The sequence below is a fragment of the Mastigoproctus giganteus genome, chromosome 5 (genome assembly GCF_048544385.1).
Source record: "Mastigoproctus giganteus isolate SK-2022 chromosome 5, ASM4854438v1, whole genome shotgun sequence".
Taxonomy (NCBI): Eukaryota; Metazoa; Arthropoda; class Arachnida; order Uropygi; family Thelyphonidae; genus Mastigoproctus; species Mastigoproctus giganteus.
In genome coordinates, this window is record NC_143579.1 from 157669152 (window position 1) to 157691972 (window position 22821).

The 22821-nt window shown below is 36.8% G+C and overlaps 1 protein-coding gene across 1 annotated transcript in view; it reads left to right on the forward strand.

Moving 5' to 3' along the window:
- The window catches only part of LOC150085791 (small ribosomal subunit protein mS39), a 261590-nt gene that overhangs the window by 14638 nt on the left and 224131 nt on the right, over positions 1 to 22821 (forward strand). The window contains exons 2-3 of the mRNA XM_090374693.1: positions 11101 to 11162; positions 15372 to 15417. Coding sequence (XP_090230819.1) covers positions 11101 to 11162; positions 15372 to 15417 — 108 coding nt within the window. The remainder of the gene's footprint in view (positions 1 to 11100; positions 11163 to 15371; positions 15418 to 22821) is intronic.

Below are 22821 nucleotides of genomic sequence, written 5' to 3' on the forward strand. Positions count from 1 at the left end.
ATCAAATTGGTTTAAGCAAGACGTCCCCTTAACAAAACCATGCTGTGTCCGAGCTATAACTGAAGTCTTGTCTAGATGATCCTGCAGTGCCTCCATTAATTTTCCTGGAACAGAAGTTGAACTCACAGGTCTATAATTACGTGTGTCAGCCTTTGATCCTCCTTTGTGAATTGGGGTCACATTTGCACATCTCCAGCCTATGGGTACCTCCCCTGAATCCAAGGAAGCTCTCATAATTATGGCTCAAAATTAAAATACAATAAAAATAAAACAGCATAAAATTTCTAAAAATAAAATACAGACAACTGTAGAGTTCAAAGTGATAAAAATACAAAGGGTACTAGGAAAGTTTTGCAATATGACGCAACAATGAATCACAGGAAGCTGCTTGTTGCTGCATGTTGAGACATGTTCATACGTGCATAGTAGCCGCCGTGCCAAGTCGATGGGCTCAGTTATTCATTAGTAGTGAGAGTGTAAAGTGCTTGCGATGGCATCGTGGTCACGAAATGAGATAAGGACAGTTTTGCGGTATAATTTCGTGCGTGGTTTAACCATAGACCAGTGCTTAGAAGAAATGACCCTTGCACTAGATGATGATTGTCCACATCGTACAACGATATTCAGGTGGTATAGAGAATTCCAAAGGGGAAATTTCACTCTGGAGGATTCTGAGAGGCCGGGAAGGCCACGAACGTCAGTTACGGAGGAAAACGTTACTGCTGTGAGGAAAATGCTTGACGAAAACAGGCGAGTGACCTACCAACAGATAGAGGATACTTTGGGCCTAAATGCACCAGCAATTCGTTCGATTCTGCAAGATCATTTGCACGTGAAGAAACTTTGTTCTCTCTGGGTGCCGCATCAACTGACTGAAGAGCAGATGACACGACGTGTGACTTGGTGCCGGGAGATGTTAAAAAAGTTTGATAAGGGACAATCCCGGTATGTGAACAACATCGTGACAGGTGACGAGACTTGGCTGTACTATTACGATCTGCCGACCAAGGCTCAAAACAAAGTTTGGGTCTTTGATGATGACGACACACCCGTAATTGTCAGAAAATCCCGATCTGTAAAGAAGAAAATGATAGCTGTATTTTTCAAATCGAGTGTAATTGTGGAACTTGTCGTTTTGGACACGCAGAAGACAGTCACAGCTAAGTGGTATACTGAACAATGCCTGCCTAAAGTCATTGGATCTATGAAGAACCTGCGGCCAAAGTCAAGAATGGACACCTGGTACCTCCATCACGATAATGCTGCAGCTCACCGCGCCAAAGCCTGCACCGAATATTTGACCACGACAGGACTGAAACTTCTCGAGCACCCTCCCTACAGTCCAGACCTTGCTCCCTGCAACTTTGCACTGTTCCCGCATGTGAAAATGAAGCTAAAAGGGAGGCGGTTTTCCAGTGATGAGGACCTTCTACGGGCTTGGGACAACGAGTGTGCTTTACTCCCTAGTGAAACTTGGCAGAACTGGTTTAAAGATTGGTTTCGGAGGATGGAGAGGTGTATTGAATGTAGAGGAAATTACTTTGAAAAAATTAAATAAACAAAGCTGTATTGCAAAACTTTCCTAGTACCCTTTGTATAGATAAAATTAAAATATACACGAAATATTATGTGGTAAAAGTCATAAAACAACACTGTAGCTTTCAAAGGTGACTGTCTCCTTTACTAACAGTGGAACTCTACTGTCATGGCACATCCTTAAATAACATCAGCAGAATCATGGCGGCTCATGTCAAGTGTTGCTGTAAGAGCATGGGAATTATCTTCCACATGTTCTTAGGTGTTTTGTTTCTGCTGCATTGCCTTTCCTGTAGACACTTCCATTGGCACTCACTGTTCTTCTGCCCACAGAACCAGTTTTGCTTGTCCCTCGTTTATCCCTTCAGCTTTGGATTCCTGGAACAACCTCCCTTTACATGTATTTTCTGAAAATTACAATCCACAGAAATTTGAGTCCTGATTAATTTTTAAAAACACAATGATGGCATCTCTTTCTAGACTTAAAAGGTTGAGATTTCCATAATAGGAAATTAAATGAAGAATTGACAAAATTTGTCTTACTAACAGATCACTTATATTCTACAGAAAGCCAGTTTGACAGGCATATCAAACTGGAGGACTGTGTAGTGCAGCCCTCTGATGTTTGTTCCCCCAGCTGTTAATTTTAACAGAGTTAAATCATTATGGACTTAATGACAGGAACAGTAATGATAAATGGTAATACTTAAAGGTGACCCTGAATATAAGATTTAAATAAAATTCTTAACCTGTACAAACCTTCATGAAGTGTTAATCATGTATTCTTCAGCAAGAGGAAACATGACGATATTTAATATATTTCTCTCATTAATGGTGTTAGTATGCTGTATGCACATTAGTGTTCCTCCCTCCCCACCGACAATCATTTGTTAGCCCACCACTGTTTCTTTGAGAATTTCTCCATTAACCACACACCCTTTAGATTTTGACTTTTCTGTTTTAAAGTTTCAGTCAAGTCTCAATAGGCCATTGGATTCAGCAGCTGACCACAGAATATGCAGACTTGTAGTGGGGGGGGGGGAGAACTTTCAATATAAAACAAGTGTGGTATCCCCTAGAAGTGACTTCAGGTTGGGGAAATTCTGGTGGCTAATGTCTAAAGGATTGAAATCACTAGCTATTATGCACCAGTGTGCATAATCATGCACTAAGGATCTTGGAAAACAAAATCTGATCCCAACTAGAGCTTGAAAGTCACATCAGTGATGTCATCATGTGACTGATGTTGTCGGCCCCGGGTACCAAGCGATTTCTGAGCTCTATAAAGCAATCCAAAGTGGTCTTCTTTGAAGGAATCCCTATTCTCCTTAAGTTTCCCGTTAATTTCTCTTAAGTTCTTTCAAAAAATGCAGTAAACTTCATCTTACAATTAGTAAGTCAAGAAAAGACACCGTTCCTTTTATTTTTATTTGAGTTACTAACCTAACAACTGCTTGGCCAGTTGTTAGGTTAGTAACAATTGGCCATGAAGGAATCCCTGCTTGAGGGATTCCTTAAATGCATTACTCTTGCCTCCCCGTGGTGGGCCGATAACCTGAGTGGTAAAACCAACCCTCAGGGCGAAAAGGAGCATAAAATGGAGAAAGAAACCTTTCCTCCACTTGATCCATTGAGACAAAAAAGATCCGTGTCAACAAAATCACCCAGCCTTTCTCCTTATACATTCACTGTCAGGCTATCCTATGAGCAAAATTATCCCCATTTCTAATTCAGAAATGCTTGGAAAATGCTGTAGGAACACCAAAAATGGTAAAACATCTACAGTCTGGAGATCTGCTCGTAGAAACGATAAAACTAAAACATTCAGAAACATTGATGAAACTGACCACCTTTGATGGAATACCTGTGAAAATAACACCACATGCCACCCTGAATTCCTCTAAAGGAGTTATAGTAGAGTGGAACCTCATTAACATCTCAGAGGAAGAAACTGTGCAACAGTTGGCTGATCAAAGTCATACAAGCAAAGCACATATTAATCCAGAAAGATGGAGAATTAAAGTCTATGCAGAACATATGACTTTCAGTATCCAAAATTTACCTACAACAGTTAAAGCAGGGTATCTAAATTGGCATATATATATATATATATATATATATATATATATATATATATCACAACTTATATCTTGTAATGTCTTTAAACTGTCCTACACTCTATTTTTATTTCTCCGAAATTATTAAGACAATCCGAGGACGTAGGAGAAACTATTTCTTATCTATACCACTATTTTTCTCCTTTGTGGAGTTCAGGTTCTATTATTCCTACTCCTTTAGTTTTTCTTCTTACTATCTGCATGTTTCTCTATGCGTTAATTTAATTATTTATTTTTACCGTATTATATATATGTGGGGCAAAATAATATGTGGGGCACCACATATTATTTTGACGACTATTACATTATGTCCTAGATACGGTCAATATGTAATTGATCATTAAATTATGTTCTCTGTCGGGTCAACGATGATTAATATATGCTTACATTTATATTTTACTTATATTTCTTATCTTTGATTCTAATATTTATAAATTTTTTTAACTTTTATCATCATTTGATTTATTTATATTCGATTTATATTTGGCCTATACTGGTTTATATTTGGTTTAGATTTAAATTACTTAGCATATATTGATCATCACAGAAACAGAGAACCTCTTGTTGTTTTTTGCCTTCATTCTGGGTGGTTGGCCCCAGTAATCTAGATTGTCGGTAAAAAGCGATAATAATTTTTTTTTTGGTTGTTTTTTTGCGTTTTCTTAGGTCCCTGATGGTATTATTATTGGATTGATTTACTTGTCCCAATAATTCTTTATATTATCCTTAATATTCTATAGACATTATGGGTGTGTTGCATAATTGCTTGCAACTGCATTGACTCATAAATATTATTTACATATTAGTTACAGTTATTGTCGTTTTAACTTTCTTTCTTTACTTTTTTATCAATAATTATATATATATATATATATATATATATATACCGAATCGCATCAGGTGTTATAAGTGCCAGAAATATGGACACTCCCAAGTAGCATGCTGTGGCACTATGATATGCCAAAATTGTGGTTCAACAGAACACACCTAAGCTGATTATACTGTAACCTCCTTCACCTGTCCCAATTGCAAAGGTAATCATCTGATGTATTCAAAAAATTGTGGAAAGTGGGGGAAAAAAAATACAAACAGAAAACAAAGTAATCCATGCAGTTTATGCCGAAATGCACGTATGCCCAAGCAATTCAACAGAGTTGCTACTTAGACTGACATCACAGTACCCCTAAACACTTCAATTGCTGATTGGGCCAGGTCCATGCTTAATGCTAAGCTGCAACCTGCCAAACAAAGTTTACAAGAACAAAGAAGTAATACTCCAATATCAGTTCCACCCAATATACCTACAACTACTAAAAAAAGCAGACAAATCAGCACCAAAGGAGCATGTCCACACCAGAAAGCAATCCCCATATATATATATGGATATAGACAACAAGACTAAAAACATAAAAATAAATAAAAGATGAAACTATATTACATCTTCATGCAAAAGAAGACATGAATACAGAGCGACCAGTTTTCCAAATTAAAAAATAAAAAAAAAAAGAAAAAAAAAAAGATAGACATAAAACTGAACGATACAAACAAACTGCTAAAAAAAAACAGACAGATCAAAACACAACTCCAAAAACTGGGTAATACAACTGAAATTTTACAATGTATAGAAAAGACAGGAATATTGCAAAATCCGCACATGGAGTGGCAATCTTAGTTGCCGACCGGGCTAGCCGGGTGAGTAAAGTGCCTACCTGGCAACCCAAAGGTCGCGGGTTCGAATCCCGCCTCGGCCTTGGATCAGAGTACTGCAAAAACCTTGGGGGGTGCACTATGGCCACAGAAGCCAATGCGCCAAAAAACTAACTAAAAAAAAAAAAAAAAAAAAAAACAATCTTAGTTAACTCTAAAATTCCATCTCGAATTATCTCCCCACAGACTAATTTGGAAGCTATTGCTGCTGTGCATGTGGCTCTTTGAATAACGCTAACTTGTTTCAATATATCTTCTATCAAACAATCTCTTCACACTAAAAGAACTAGAAAATCTTATAGTACTAAGAGCAAAACCCTTCTGTCTCTTTGGAGACTTCAGTGGGCATCGCCCATTGTGGGTATCTTCCCACATGGATCAAAGAGGATATCTAATTGAGACCTTGCTGACCCAACAGCAATTAACCTTATTAAATACTGGCCATCACACTTATATTCATCTTCCCACAGGATCCACCTCAGCAATTGACCTGTTCATCTGCTCTCCCATACTGTTCCCCAGTATGGAGTGGTCATCTTTAGATCCACAGAACAGCGATCATCTTCCAATTACAGCAGGCCCTCGTTATAACGCGGTTCGCTTTACGCTGATTCGCTATAACGCTGTTCTTATATTATAACCCGTATCTGACTATAACGCTGTCACAGATCACTATAACGCTCTTTTACAGATTGCATTTTTGCATATTTAACGAAATCGTTTCATTTGATGGAGTCAATAACTTGAAAATGAATAGCAAAACAGCATTAAAACGTTTACCACGCTGACTTGAGAAATTTTCCCACGCTCAGTTAAATTTTCTCGCACGCTAATTTAATTGCAGTACAGTGAGTTGTTATGTAGTTCCGAGATCAACATTTTAAAAAATGATCGAGTATATTGCTTGTAATATTTGCGTTATATGCATTTATTCGAAGTCTAGTCATCACTCAGTACAGTATTAGACATCGTACGTAACGGACAGTTTACTTGAACATTGTATCATAATTAATGCAACCAACGCAGTTACATTTTCGAAGAGTTAATAATGGCCGATAAGAATGAAAAAGCAACAACGTCTGAGCGCAGTACGAAGACTATAAATGTAAGAAAAAGACTGAATTTGAAAATTAAATTAGACATTTTGAAGCGAATCGATTCCGGTCAACGACAAGCGGATGTGTGCCATAATTTAGGACTTGCAAGTTTAACTGTAAGAACAATTATAAAAAAATAAAGAATTAATTTTAGCAGCGGGAAAGATAGCTGTTCCACTGCAAGCAACTAGTGCTAGGCCGACTATTAGGATTGAAATGGAAAGACATTAACTAATTTTATTGAAGATAATATCCAATGCAGAATTCAGTTAAATATTACAAAAAAAAAAAAAAAAAAAAAAAAAAAGAGAGAGAGAGAGAGAGAGAGATTAGCCAATATGATGATCTGAAGAAAACTCACCTAGAAAAAAAATAAAAAATAAATGTGGAACCATTTAAAACTAGTAAGGGCTGGTTGAATAGATTTAAAATCTGGGGAGAAGCCACAAGTGCAGATCAAGGAACCAAAACTTTCAGTAAAGAACTTGTTAAAATTATTGAAGAGAGGTATTGTGAGTTATACTTCTCAACAAGTTTATAACATAGATGAAGCAGGATTTTTGTGGAAACGAGTGTCTAAAATAAGTTTTATATTGAAAGAAGAAAAAAAAATGCCAGGTTTCAAAGCGGCGAAGGATTGGGTGACTTTATTGTTGGGTGGTAACGCTGCAGGGGATTTAAAATTAATACCCCTTTTAGTTTATTTCAAAGAGGGCCAACCCAAAATCGACACATTTTTTGATTAAATTCATCATTTAAATTAAATCGATTTAGATCAATTAAATTCATGATTTTAATTGGAATTTTAAGTTTAATTTTGATACGTAAGTAGTTACCACATAATTATATACGTACGTAATGGAGAATATTTTAAATGTATAAATATTTGAATATTAAATATTTTGACCGACATTTATGCATCTTTTCACTACCGTTTATTACTCATTAGGAAATATCCTATGGCACCGACCGCAACTTACAAATGCATATGTTACCTTATGGTAAGGCAGTGCTCGCTTAGCACGGATTCACTTAGCGCTCTGTTTTTCCAGAACGAATTATCAGCGTTAAGCGGGGGTCACCTGTATATTCAAAATTCAAACAGAACAATCCCACTGTCCAGACTACAGAGTAAAATGGAAGTTCTCAAAAGCGGATTGGGAAAAATATTCAATCATTTGACAATCAATTTATTAAAACTCAACCTATAGACGAACCTGAGCACATTACCACAAAAATTCTGGCAGCAGCTTCTGAAACAATTCCTCAGTCCTCTGCAGACCAACACAGATATGCAAAACACTGGTGGAATGAACGATACAAATAAGTGCCAAAAGAAAAAAATAAAGCTTGGAATCAGTTTCATAGGTTCCTGACAACAGCTAACCTCATATTATATAAAAAATAAAAGGCAAGGGCAAGACAAATAAGAAGAAAAGCAAAAAAAGACTCCTGGATAAAATTGACCAGTAACATCACAAAGGACACCAGCAGTCGGATAATATGGCAGAAAATCCAACAATTAAATAAACAGTACATTCCATTTACTGCTCCAATCCTGATTAGAAATGGACGAGAACTGTCCTCCCCTAAAGAAATAGGCAATTTCCTTGGAGAAGCTTTTAGTGAAATATCAGCAGCATCTACATATGATAATTCATTCCTGAAAATTAAAACCTCAGCAGAAAAATATAAAATAAATTTTAATACCACTTGATCTCTCTCTCTCCCCTATAAGCAGAAAAATATAAAATAAATTTTAATACCACTTGATCTCTCTCTCTCTCCCCTATAACCAGCCCTTCAACTTAACTGAACTCCAAGAAGCCCTAAACTGATCAGCAAACAGTGCAGCAGGACTGGATGGAATTTACTATATAATGCTCAAACATCTCAATAACACATCTTTAAACTTATTACTAGTATTCTATAATTGGATTTTCCTTGGGTGTGTTTATCCTTCCTTATGGCATCACTCTGTAATTCTTGCCTTTTGTAAACTGGGGAAGGATCAATCAATTCTGCAAAACTGCCGACCAATTTCTCTCACCAGCTGTCTCTGTAAAACACTCAAAAAAATTATACACAGCAAACTAAAATGGGTCCTTGAAAGTAAAATGCTGTTAAATTGCAACCAATACGGTTTCCGACAAAACAGATCCTGCTTCGACCTTATGATAAGAGCTGAAACCAATATTCGCAATGCTTATGTTAAAAATGAACATCTAGTGATGGTCAGTCTAAACTTCGAAAAAGCTTTCGATACCACATGGAGGTATGCCATTCTTTGAGAGCTCTGTTCCATTGGGTTGAGAGGACACTTACCATAATTCATTCAGAATTTTCTTAAGCATAGAACATTTTTAAGTTTGTCACCAGAGTGTACTGTCACAATATTTTATTCATGGTTGAAGGAGTGCCCCAAGAGTCCATACTTAGTGCTACCCTCTTTGCAATTAGGCTAAACACCATGACAGAATATTCCCAGAACTATAGAAAAATATATTTCTGCCAACGATCTTGCCATATCGTGCCATTCATCAAGCATTAATACCGTTGAGAGACAGCTACAACTTTCCATAAATAAGCTGGAGACATGGACCCAACAAAATGGTTACCATCTATCAGAACAAAAGACGATTGCAATTCACTTCTGTAAAAAATGCAAATCACATCCAGAACCTGAACTTAAATTAAGAAATCATCCGATCCCTCTCGCCATCAATATCTGGTTTTTAGGTTTAATACTAGATGCGAAACTAAATTTTGCCATGCATATAAGTTATCTTAGAACCATCTGTTTGAAAAAACAATATTAGTAAAATAATAAGAGGAGTTTACCTCAATATAATTCATAGAAGTGTTCTACGTATTATATTGAGGTAAACTCCTTATTATTTTACTAATATTATTATCAACGTAGAACATATTGAGTATTACAGCTCTGATTCATGCTATCAAAAAAACAATATACACGAGCCATTTCTGCCATGGCATGGGGTGCAGACAGATACTCTCCTGCACTTGTATCACTCTCTCATCAGGTTGTGTCTAGACTATGGTGCAATCGTCTATGACTCAGCCAGGAAAAGTGTGCCTGCAAGACTAAATATCATACAACACAGTGCTCTCACACTGCTCTTGGGGCCTTTCGAACTTCCCCGGTTCAAAGTCTATATAGAGGCAAATGAACCTCCACTCCACCTCAGGAGGAAAATGTTACTCCTCACCTATGCAGCCAGACTTAAAGGCCTGCCAGATCATTTCAATCAACCGCTACTCTTCAATCCTGAATGGATAAATTTTTATAACAAAGCACCCACTGAAAATAGACCCACTGGTGTTAAACTACAAAAATTGATTCAATGGTGGAATGCACATTTTGAAAACACACTCAAAGAAACTAAAATACCTGATCCACCCTGGTCCACAAACCTACCTGACTGTGACATATTTCTAACAACAGGGAAAAAGTCCCTGGAAAACTAACGTCAAACAACTGCACGAAGGGCATGCTTATAGAAATGTGCAGAGCTGCATAATATATACTGATTGCTCAAAATCAGACAACACTGATTTTGAGCAATACAGGTAGGTGCTGCAGCAATTTTTTCCTCGTTCACAGTGTCTGTATCTTTCTCGACTGAATGCAGCAGTTATACTGCAGAACTGTATGCAATCCAGCTAGCTTTTGACAATATCAATATCCATCTGAACACCAAAGCGATAAGTAATAAATTATCAACCCCACATCCCATAGTAAAAGAAATCCGGATAAGAATCATATTGTAAGCTTTTGTTGGATTCCAGAGCATGCTGGCATTAATGGTTACGAAACAGCAGACCAGACAGCCAAGCAGCATCAAACTGCCATTGTACCCTATGTAGATTTAATAACACTTATCTGACATATCTGTAGAGACCAGTGGTTAAAATATTTGGAAGACACATACAAACAATAAATTGTTTGAAATTAAACTTGAGCTACAACCATGGAACTCTAGCTGCAGGTGAAACAGACATGGAGGTAATACCGGCAAGACTACGCATAGGGCACACACACACACCTGACCCACTTGTTCCTGCTCGTGGGCAATGACCCTCTTATATGCACTCATTGTCTATCACAATTTACAGTTCGACATATTCTTCTAGACTATTCAATTCATTCACACATCAGAAATCATACTTTCCGCTCTTTGACGCAAATGCAAGAACCCTTATCACTAACCCACCTGTTGGGAAACAATGCTAATCTGAATGAGCTTGTTGCATATCTTAAACAAACCAGACTATATGAATATTTCTAATGTCAAATAAAGTGAATTTCCAGCATCTATCCAAATATTAGAATAGGCACATTTTGGCCTAAGTTGCCCTTGTGCCGATAAATATCTACACCAACCAACCAACTGATGTCACACTACCATCATCAGCAGTGATGTCATCATGCACACAAAGGATCCTGAGGAAACAGTATATTAGTACAGCACATTATCTACTATATACTAATTTATGGTATCATAATCTATTTTTTTTTTAACACCACACTTAATTTGTTGGTCAATCAGTATAGGTTTATAGGACATGGTCTATATTTCTTTAATGACTTTGTATATTTTTTTTTTCTTTTTTTTTAATAGCTGCTTCTTGGGATGCCATATGTGCCATACTACTGCTTACCAGGATACCTCTTCTTTTCAAGGTGAGAACATGATTTATCAGTGTTTTAGAAGTTACAAAATAATATGCAGTAGACTCTAGATTTTCCGGGATGGTAAAAAAATATTCCCGGATAAACAGTTTCCCAGTTAATCCAAAAATACAGCAAGTCCTCGACACACGTAAGAGATACGTTCCAGGACTTCTTACGTAAATTGAGTTTCACATAACTCGGATATGACTAATAAAATATTGCTACTATATCTCCGATCTGCCAAAATTACAAAAACCACATAATATCCTCAGAAGAATGAAGTCTCACGTAACCTTCTGTGTACACGTGCGAAAATCCTATGATGAGAAGCACGCCTGTGTGGGAAACATTCCTGGTACAAGTGCAGAGCGGCGTGCCCGTTACAGTCCGCAGCTCCATACGCCAGGTGCATGTCTGCCAGTTCAACGTTTGAATACTCGTCCATCCTACTGCCTCAGGAACCGGTTTGCAAATGTTGACTTCTAGCGGGATCGCTGTTCATGCGACCTCCCGTTCAACGTCCTCTACCGCATGATGAAGGCATTTCGGACTGTGCAATGCTATGTGATTCAGATTCGTCTTTGTGTCCCCTACACTTCCTGCAAGTTTGTCGCACTGGTAGTGAATCACCCTGTATATTAGTTATATATAAAGAAAAATAGTTATATATTTTTAATTAGTTCAATTAAGAACATACAAAAAGAAAACATTGAAGGAAGAAATGGTACTGTAAAAATTGATATATATTTCGTAGCCTTGGTTATCATAGTTGACTTCATTGGTGCTTGATCCCTTCACCGCTTCTCGTATTCTGTATTTCTCCTTTATCATTGTGTTCACTGTTGACACGGACAAATTAAATTCTGCATGATATTTGTTCATGTTTGACCATTTTCAAACATCCTTATTTTAATTTTCTGATCCGATTCAATCACTTTCCTTTTTTTTTTGTTTTTTGTTTTTTTTTTGATAGATTTACTAGTAGCGCTGTCACTTATTATTTTATGTCTCTTAGTCGGCACCATGATAACAATCAAAATGAAATTTTATGTAAAGAACTTCACAGGGTTAAGGTGAAAACTCACTATTATTACCCCACGCGAGTTCACATTTTACTAAAACACCTTTCTGGAGGTCACTGCCATAAAACAATAAAAACAATTTGCATATTCCGGGTTACTGGGCTTTTCTGTTACTGCAGTTCATTAAAACCGCATAGTAAACTTGATTGTATTCCATTTGTGATAATACTGGAATTCTGTGGGATTTTACATTATTATGGTGAAATGTGACTCTACTGAAATCTGCAGCCATATAAAAAAAGAACTAAATAAGTTTTAAAAATCTTTTCTTCATTCCTATTTTTAAGCTTGTGACTCCATATTCCGCTAGTGTAATTTGTGCATGCCGTTGTCGTCTTTATTGATTTCTTCTTCTTATTATTATTATTCTGTTTTAAATTTTACAGTCCTAAAAAAGGAAAAAAAAAATTGAGTGAAAAAAAATTAACATAAGTTCGAAGTTACATAAGTTGGGGACTTGCTACAGTATATACAAAAATGTTCAGCAACCTACGTAAAAAATATGGCAATAGATAAAAAACTTACCACACACTACTTGTGTGTCCAATACAATGCTTCCCTCTATTTTTTATGATGTCGCGCATGGTTTGGTCACCAACATTATTATGGTTCATTAGAGATTTAACGGATGCACCATTTTCAAACTTTTGAATAATCAAGTTTTTGTTTAATTGAAAGTGTAACTTGTTTGCGTTTACCCATCATTTTCGCGATTTCTAAACAAAAAAAAAAAAAAAAAAATTTCTTTATCCCTGACATAAATAACAACAAAATTTTTCTCTTTACGGTGCGATGAAACAGAACAATCGAAGTGACCCATGAGTGTCAGGTGTGAAGACAGTGGGGGTTGCAAGATAATAATCTCCCAGTGACGACTTTATAATGTCCTGCTTGTGCTTATTACGACTTGCAAAACATCTGTTTATATCTATTCTAGTTATTACTTGAATTTTGTGATTTCTGGTTGATTTTTTTATTTAGAGTCTTGAAGTTTCCTGGTAAATCGAGAGTCTGCTGTATTACAAAGTTCATTTTCACCCCGTGAGAAATAAATATTGTTATTTTGTGTGTCTAATACAAATCTTAGCACAGCTGTCCAAATATTGGCCCTCAGCCCACCTCAGTTCCCTGCTTCTGAAGGATGGCACTGACTCGTTAGAAATTATTTTTGTGTAAACAAAACCAGTTTATAGTAACTACAACATAAGTGCATTCTGAAACATATCATGCTAAATTAACAAAAGAATAAAGTTTTTTCTAAGTTGTTTACATACATTCCCTGCTCTCCATGGAATTAAGGTCAGTTGCAATTGTTACGCCAGCTCAAAGAATCTTTTGCTACAGCATACAGTAATCTTTTTTTTGTGCCATTTTATCTAAGCTGATGTCTTTTTCGGAACTTGTGTCTTTAAATTAATTTAAAGTTTGTTTATATTAAATCTCATCTAGTAGTGTTATGGTTACAAAACATAAACTGATGGAATTGAGCCTGGAAATTAAACTGAAAATTATACAAGAGGCTGATAGGACTGAACTTAGCAAAACGGACTTTGCAAAGGAATACATCCTTTTACCTACTTCATCCATAATACTGAAAAACTGAAAAGTGATAAACTGGAGCAGTGATAAAAAACAAACAAACAGGAAACGAATTCCTGGTTGAAAACATGAGCTCAAAACAAAATGTTTTGAGTTGTACCAACAAATGTGTGCATCTAATTTGCCAATATCAGGACCGATTTTGCAAGAAAAGGCAAATTATCTAGTTCAGCAACATGGGATTAGCGACTTCAAATGCAGCAGTGGCTGGTTCCAAAGACAGGAATAACTTGGTTTTGAGAAATCTTTGCAGCGAGTCTGGGTTAGTCGACAAGGAAAAGGCTACAGATCGATCGTGTTCTGTACGGTCTATTCTTAAAAAAAAGGAGGCAAAGGATTTTTTTTACTTGATGAGATAGGTTTATTTTATAATTTGCTGCCAAACAAAACATTTGCTGTTTGAGGAGAGTCTTTTTGTCATGGTGGAAAATTAAGTAAACAAAGACTCACCATTCTATTATGCTGCAATTCAAATGGCAATACAAAATGCTCACTGGTGATTGGTAAGTTTTCCAAGCCAAGATGTTTTAAAGAAGTTAACCAACTTCCATGTGATTATGTGGCTTAATATCTTGCTTGGCTTGCAGTCAAAATTTTTCAGTCATGGTTATCAAAAGTGGGTAGAAGAATGGCTTCAGAAAAAAAGGAACAATTTGACGATTCTAGATTGTTGTACAGCACATTCTGCAGAGACGCTTAAGTTGAAAAATATACGGCTGTTCTTTTTACCCCCAATACCACCAGTTTAATGCAACCACTGGATCCAGGCATTATTTATAACCTCAAGAGAGCATACAGAGCTTGCCTGATAAGGTACTTGATCTGCAACATAAAAGGAGGGAAAAAATTTGCAGTCAAATTGGAATGTCTTAGATGCTGTCTGTAATCTTGTTATTGCTTGAGACAGTATTGCATCAAATGTAATAAATAACTGCTTCAGAAAGAGTGGCTTTGGAGAGAATATCATCGAAAAACATGGTCCAGCAGATGATTGTGATAGCAACATTGAGTTATTATTATTCTTAAATATATATAGTATGTGCCAAAAAAAAAAAAAAAATAAATAATAATAATAATAAAGGTAAAATTTTTACACTTTTGGGGGACCTCGTTGCTACAAACCTCATTATTACAAAACGTGAAAATTTAGGTCCCTTGAACTTTGTATTAATGAGCTTCTACTGTATATAAAATATATATATATATATATATTTTTTTTTTTAATTTATTGCTACTTTTTTAACCTTTAAAATACCAAAAAAATGAGTGAGCAATTCATGTTAATAATTATTAATTTATATATGTTTATTTTATTTTATTTTTTTTTTTTGTTGCCCCTGTGCACAGAAATACCTAGTTATGCATCAAAACAACCAACTGAACAACTAACCAACTTTTCATTGTGCTTATCTGTTTTGCTTTATATTAATTTGTACTTGCATTTTGGACACTTATTTTAAATGAATTTGAAATGAGAAAGTTAAATTAAATGAAAAATATCAAAATATAATTTAATTATTTGGTGCTTTTCTTTTAGCTGCTTCCTCTCAAGAATTAATTGTTATTCCGAAAAGGATATCCAGGTGATTATGATAAGTATTTCTTGGTAAGATTTTTATTAATGTATTATAGTAATTAAATTATTTCATTTATTGATTGTAATCATTTCACATACATGGTGAGCCGCAGGACACTTTCTTTTAAATGTATATGCAAACAAAAATATACTGATTATTTAAATTTAAAGTAATTGGGTACTGCCTTGCTTATTTTTAGGTTTAGGCTATTTGCCATATAAACTTTTTTTTTTTTTTTTTATCATATACAATTTTTCAATTTGATATTAAAATTTGGTCTGAATATTAGCATTTAGATTTTACGACTTCCAAAGTTGAACTTTTTGCAATCAGCCCATGTTTTCCTCAGTATTAAAGGAAAACATGGGCTGATTGCAAATTGGGAAAATTGTTCTTTTTATCAATTTTATTTTTACTGTAATGTACAATATAATACTTTTCTGTGTATCTTTCCATTCTCTCCTTGTATAGAAACAGCAGTGGTTTTTTTTTTTTTTTTGTCCAGCAAGAATCAAGTTCTAACATTGGTGGATTTGAGAAGTTTGGTGCAATACATGTATTTTTGTCACATTTTGACAAATTAGTATTAGCTTTGGTAGAGGCATATGATGCAAAAGAAAGCAAGCTTATACAGCATCGGCCAAAAAAAACCTTCCCATTTCACCCATCCATTCACTCCAACATTTACCCAGTTCTTCCTTGAATTTATTAAAGCTATCAACTTCCACGAAGACAGATTGAAGTTTGTTCCAGCAATCAAACATCCGCTGGCTGAAGGCAAGGCAAATTTCAGCACATCTGTTCTACAACTGTCATTCCTCCATTTGAATTTATGCTCCCTCAGGTGCGTAAACTGAGCAAGAGGAAGAATCCCATCAGCATTGAGATTGCTCAGCCAATTCAAGGCCATATACACATCAATCTGATCACCTCGCAGGTGCCTAATCTCCAGATACTGCAATTTGCAGAACTTAACCTTTCTTGGTAAGAGCAAACCCTTGGACCTCTCACCAATCTCATTGTGCTTTTCTGTACTCGTTCCAGCAGCTCTATATCCCTCCTAAAACGAGGCCTCCAGACCTGTTGCAGTACTCAAGGAATGGCCTGACCATTGCCTTATACAAAGGGATAACTCCTCCTCATCCCTGCTAGCGAACTTTGTGTATATCATTGACAAGACCCCATGAGCTGCTCTAGCAGATTGTCTTCATTGCTCAGAAAACTTCATATCTGACAACACAATTACCCCCAGGTATTTTTCATTCTTCTCTACCCTGAGTGTAGTATTGCACAGTTGGTACATTACTCTGGGGTTAAGCTTCAGTTGCCGCCTCTCATCCCATCTGCCCAACTTTTCTAGATCCTGTTGCAGTAACATAGTGTTATTAACGACCCTGCCAACTTTCGTATCTTGTGCAAATTTGGACATTAAGCCTGATATACCTTCATCAATATCGTTGATAAATATAGTAAACAACAATGGGCCCAATACCAAACTCTGGAGGACTCCACTAATAACATTAGTCCACAAAGAGCAGTGTCCATTGATTGCCACACTCTGTTTTCTCCCACTCAACCGTCCCTTTATCCATAGCAGCAACTTTTACTTAATGCCATACAGCTCCAATTTGTACAGTAGTCTTCCATGTTCAACAGTATCAAAAGCTTTCCTGAAATCCAAATATATGATAACAAAATAATTTTTTGCATCTAGTTCCTTTGTGACCATATCATAATATGCAGTCAAATTGTACAGGTAACAAACTCATGCAGTATCTGACCTATAACTGCAGTATTGTCTAGATGATCCTGCAAAGCTTCTTTAACCAGTGATGCCATTATTTTCTCAGAACAGAGGTTAAACTAACAGGTCTGTAATTACTCGTTCACCCTTTGATCCCTCTTTGTGAATTGGAGATACATTGGAGATACAATTGGAGATCCAGTCTGTATCAAACCCCCTGAATCCAAGAATGCTCTCATTATTTTGGCTAGGGTTGCTTACTTCCTTTTCTGCCTCCCTTAATATAATTGGATAGATCCCGTCCACCCGAGATGCCTTTCTTATGTTTAACTTCAACAATTTCTCTTCCACTTTCCTCTCAGTTATTACAAAATCTTATAACAAGCCCTTTAAACAGGAAGAGAAATGCAGCACTCTTTCTCGTGTGTTCAAGTGGTGTAGTGCCAGATGACATCCATTATGAAATGATAAAACACCTCTCACCACAATCTAAGGATCACCTTATAATTTTCTTCAATGGGTAGATTCTGCTCACCAAGAATCTGGATATTGTTTCTTAACAAACAATTTCCGGATTCCTGGTGAAGGCAATCATTCTTGCCTTCCCATAACCAGGAAAGGATTCTAGAAATCCAAGTAACTATCATCCTATTGCTCTGGCAAACTGTTTGTGCAAAGTCCTAGAAAGAATTGTATGGTATTTTGAAACTAATGGTCTGCTTTCCAGAACACAGTGCGACTGCCATAGAAACAGACCCACTGTGGATAATTTAATCCAACTTGAAACGTGCATTCATGACACTTTTAGTATTAGTAACAGCCGCATGGTGCAAGAAAGCCTATGGCTTATGCTGCACGAGCCAAAAAAAAAAAAAAAATCCGAACAAAACAATGATAAAAACAAAAAATAAATAAATAAATAAAATAAAAAACTAAATAATAATAATTAAAAAAAATAAAATAAAATGTAAATAAAAAGGAAATTAAACCTATCATCCTATGCGCTTCCCTTACCCGAAAGTACTATCCAGATGACCTTTGAATTTCCCCAAACTGTCGGCCTCTACCACCCATGAAGGCAACTTATTCCAGTAATTTATAACTCGCTGGCTAAAATAAAACTTCCTGCAGTCCAATCTAAACATTTCCCCCCGTAACTTGAATTTATGTCCCCTAGTTCTAGCATCATTTATAATCTTGAAAATTGTCCTCATTCATTTTACTGATGCCTCTCAGAGCCTTAAACACCTCAATCAAATCTCCTCTAAGGTGTCTAGTTTCCATACTCTGCAACCCACATATTCAAAGTCTTTCTTCATAAGGACGCCCTTTTGCCGATCTCACCAGGCGAGTTACCCTTCTTTGCACCCTTTCAAGAAGCTCGATGTCTTTCTTTAGGTGCAGTCTCCATACTTGAACACAGTATTCCAAGTGTGGTCTAACATAAGCCTTATATAATGGGATTATCACGTCCCTATCTCTACTTGCAAAAGTTCGATAGATCATCGATAGGACACCATGGGCCTTCCTTGCAACCTGTTTACAATGCTCAGAGAATTTCATGTCTGACCGTATCATGACACCCAAGTCCCTTTCCTCCAGTACTGGGTTTGGTTGAACTCCACCAAGTGAATAAGTTTTTTTGGGATTACTGTTTCCCAGGTGTAATACCTTACACTTTGTTGGATTAAAGCACAGCTGCCATTTTTCTGACCATTCTTGAAGTCTATCTAGGTCTCTCTGAAGAAGCTCAGCTTGACAGTGATCATTAACTACTCTACCAATTTTAACATCATCTGCAAATTTAGACATCACGCCCTCTATCCCTTCATCAATGTCGTTTATGAAAATTAAAAACAACAGTGGTCCTAATACTGATCCTTGGGGAACCCCACTTCTTACATCAACCCAATCTGAGGAATAGCCATTTATCACAACCCTCTGCCTCCTGCCCTGAAGCCATCCTTCTATCCATCTAAGGATTTTCCCAGTGATTCCAACCTGTTCCAGCTTATAAAGCAACCGCTCATGTGGGACTGAGTCAAAAGCTTTGCTGAAATCTAAATAAACAATGTCGAAATTATTCCCTAAATCCAGCTCGTGGGTGACCCTTTCGAAATAGCGAACCAGATTTGTTAAACATGATTTTCCCTTTACAAAACCATGCTGAGTATCCTTGAGAATTTCAATTCGATCCAAATGATCCTGAATTCCACCCTTGATCATTGCCTCCATGATTTTCCCTACTACTGAAGTCAGACTGACAGGTCGATAATTTCCAACTTCACTTTTAGAGCCACCCTTATGTATGGGAGATACATTTGCACTTTTCCAATCCAAGGGAATCTCCCCAGAGTCTAGTGATGCTCGCATAATTAGCCTCAATGGTTCAATGCACTCGCTTGCCGCCTCTCTTAAGATTATAGGGTATATTCCATCAACTCCAGGAGCCTTACTGGTCTGTAGGCTCGAAAGTTTTTTCATTAAATAATCTTGCGAAATTTCAATATCATTAATTGCATATTTTTGAACTTCGCTTCCACAATTTCCCATTGCCACAAAAGGCTTTTCATTTGTAAATATCGATGCAAAATAACTGTTGAGTTCATCTGCAATGGCAGCTGGTGTATTTATTACTATCCCCCTTCCCTTACGTAAAGGACCGATCTGGTTTGTCCTGCTCTTCTTGGAATTTATATATGTGAAGAATTCTTTATCCCCCCTCTTTGCTCTGTTTGCTAGTGATTTCTCATAAACTGCCTTTGCCTGTCGAACCTTTTCTGTGGCTCTATTACAGATCACCTTGTAGCTGTTATAGGTTTCAGTACTTTTTATTGCTCTGTAACCTTTCCATGCCACCTTTTTCTGCTCAAGTAATGTGGCAACTTCACTATTCATCCAACTTGGAACCCTTCTCGTGGAGTATTTTTTTTAATGGTATATACGCATTCAAGGCATCTGTGATTAATGTTTTAAAAGCGTACCACAGTTCAATTGTATTCATTCTCAGTGCGATATCTACCCAGTTAATAGAGGCCATGTAGTACCTTAAGGCATCGTAATTTCCTTTTCTGAAATTAAAACCCATTCCTTTGCCTTTTACTTCTGCTACCTCTCTCTCTCGTCATCATCCACCGTAGAACTCCGTGATCACTTCCTGCTACTGGTTCCTCTACTGTCAGCCCTGTTATGTCATCTGATTCATGTGTGATGATGAGGTCTAGGATATTCTTTTCTCTAGTACTTTCCCTGACATGTTGATACAGATAACAGTCATCTAGTTGATTTAAAAATTTTGTTCCCCATGTCGAGTTTCCTTCCCATTTACTCCAATCAATCAGAGGCAAATTGAAATCACCCATAATAAGGTATTGACGCTTACTTGCCCATTCCATTTGCATGTAGAGGCTTTTGTCATAATCTTCACAATCACCTGGTCTGTAGATTACTCCTACTCGCATTATACCTTTGTTTCCAACTATCTCACACCATACAGACTCTATACTAGCATGTGAAATGTCTGAATCCGGGAAAGCTATCGTCGCACTCAGGCTGCTTCTGATAAGAAGCATTACCCCACCACCCCTTCTATCTACTCTATACTTCCTAAATACATTATACAAGCCGTACTGAAACTCATCATCCCCAATTTCCGGGTGGCACCACGTCTCTGTAAGCCCTATTATGTCCGCGTTACTTGTTTTAACCAGCAGTTTGAATTCGCTCATTTTATTGACGACACTTCTAATGTTACTGTATAAACAATTAAGATTTACTGTTCTTGTATATTTAACAACCCTAACACAACCCTCGAAGTTTTTTAGGCTCTCTTCCCTGATATTAGCTACCCGCTCACATGAAACGTCTTTGCCCCCAGAACATCTAGATAATACGTCCAGTTGGGGTAACAGATAACAACTCTTAAAGTATGTGCAAGAGTTACATTGACCAGTATTATCAGATAAACACGTGTCAATATTACCCACATCCCCCCTAACTAGCAGTTTCCCTGAACCTTTAAGGTATCCTCAATAATACTGGCAAAAACTTTTGCACCTCCTTTGTTTAAGTGTATCCCGTCTCTACAAAACAAATTCCTTCTACCTACAAGCGTGGGCCATGCTGATAGAAATTTACCCCGTAAAGCCTTGCAGATTCCTTCAAGTCTTGAGTTAATCCACAAGGCTCTTAACATATAATCCCTCCTATCGTGTCTGGGCAGAATTGCAGACACATAGACATTATGGCCTAGCTCGCGACATTTCCTCAGCATGGTCCTGTATTTTTCCAACAAATCGTCAGATCGTGTACGTTTAATATCGTTTGTCCCCACATGAATAATAATATTTTCTTTACCCCCTTTAAAATCTGACAATCTGTTGGTGACATCATCAATAGTTGCTCCCGGCAGACTTTTATTAAATCCGAGCATGTGGTAGCAGTTTTCTTTAATATTGAAAAAGCGTAAGACAGATTTTCCATATTACAAGACTACTATAACTTTGGTCTTAGGAGTACCAAAATGGAACCTTCCTCTTTTTATTAAAAACTTTCTCTTGAATCACTAGTTTCAAATTCGTTTAGGATCCACACTCTCTCTCAAGTGTTTTGTAAAGAGGAGGGAGTCCCATAAGGATCCATTCTAAGTGTCACATTTTTTACAGTCAAAATAAACTATTACAAAACAACTTCCACCCACCCCAAACAATGCCCGTTACGTTAACGATTTTATTATATTATATTTTATCATTCATGCAGTATGAGGATCATTGAAAGGCAACTACAGAAAATCACTGATCACCTTACATCTTAGTCATTGGCTAATCGGTTCCAATTTTCATCACAGAAGACCGTTTGTGTACACTTCTGTCGCAAACCTAATCTTCATCCTAACCCAGAATTAAGGCTTGGGGAAAACACCATCCCAGTTTTACCAGAAGTCAAATTCCTTGGACTTGACAAGAAGCAGAACTGCAGAATCTCAGTTATTGGTTGATTCAACCACTGCTCATCTCAGTTACCCAAATTATTTGCTATATGATTCCTTTCGCCTCAAAGGTGGTGCATATGTCTGTTCCGATATTCCCTCTCAGAGACTTGGTAATTTGGAATTTCCTCTTTTCGATCATCTCTGGCTTAAATTCTCTGTACCTCATCCTGTCAAATTCATCTGTTGTCTCTACCGTTCTCCCAACTCCACTAATCACTTGGAGCTCTTTGACTTCCTCTCTTTGCAACTTGACTTTCTCCATTCCAACTTTTCTAACAGTCAGATAATTTTCCTTGGTGATTTTAATGTTCACAACTCCAGCTGGCTTCTGTCCTACCCAGGCAGAATCTACCCAGATTCTACCTGTGTAGGACAGGACCAACTATCAGTGATCAATGGAGTGGTGCCCAGATATTAATGGTAGGGCATTGTATACATAACCAGTCATCTGGGTAAATGTCAAAAGAGAGATGTATAAATACTGTATAGAGTAAAAGGCTGGCCTGCTGAAGAAATTGAACATCTAATAAAAAATATACTCAGAAACCAGACTGAAAACACCAAAGCAATAGAACTACAAAAAAAAAAATCTTGGAGAGTGATAGAAGGGAATGATGAATGTGTCTTGGGGACTGGCTTGGATATAAACTGTGCTGATATAATCTACTTGTCTACT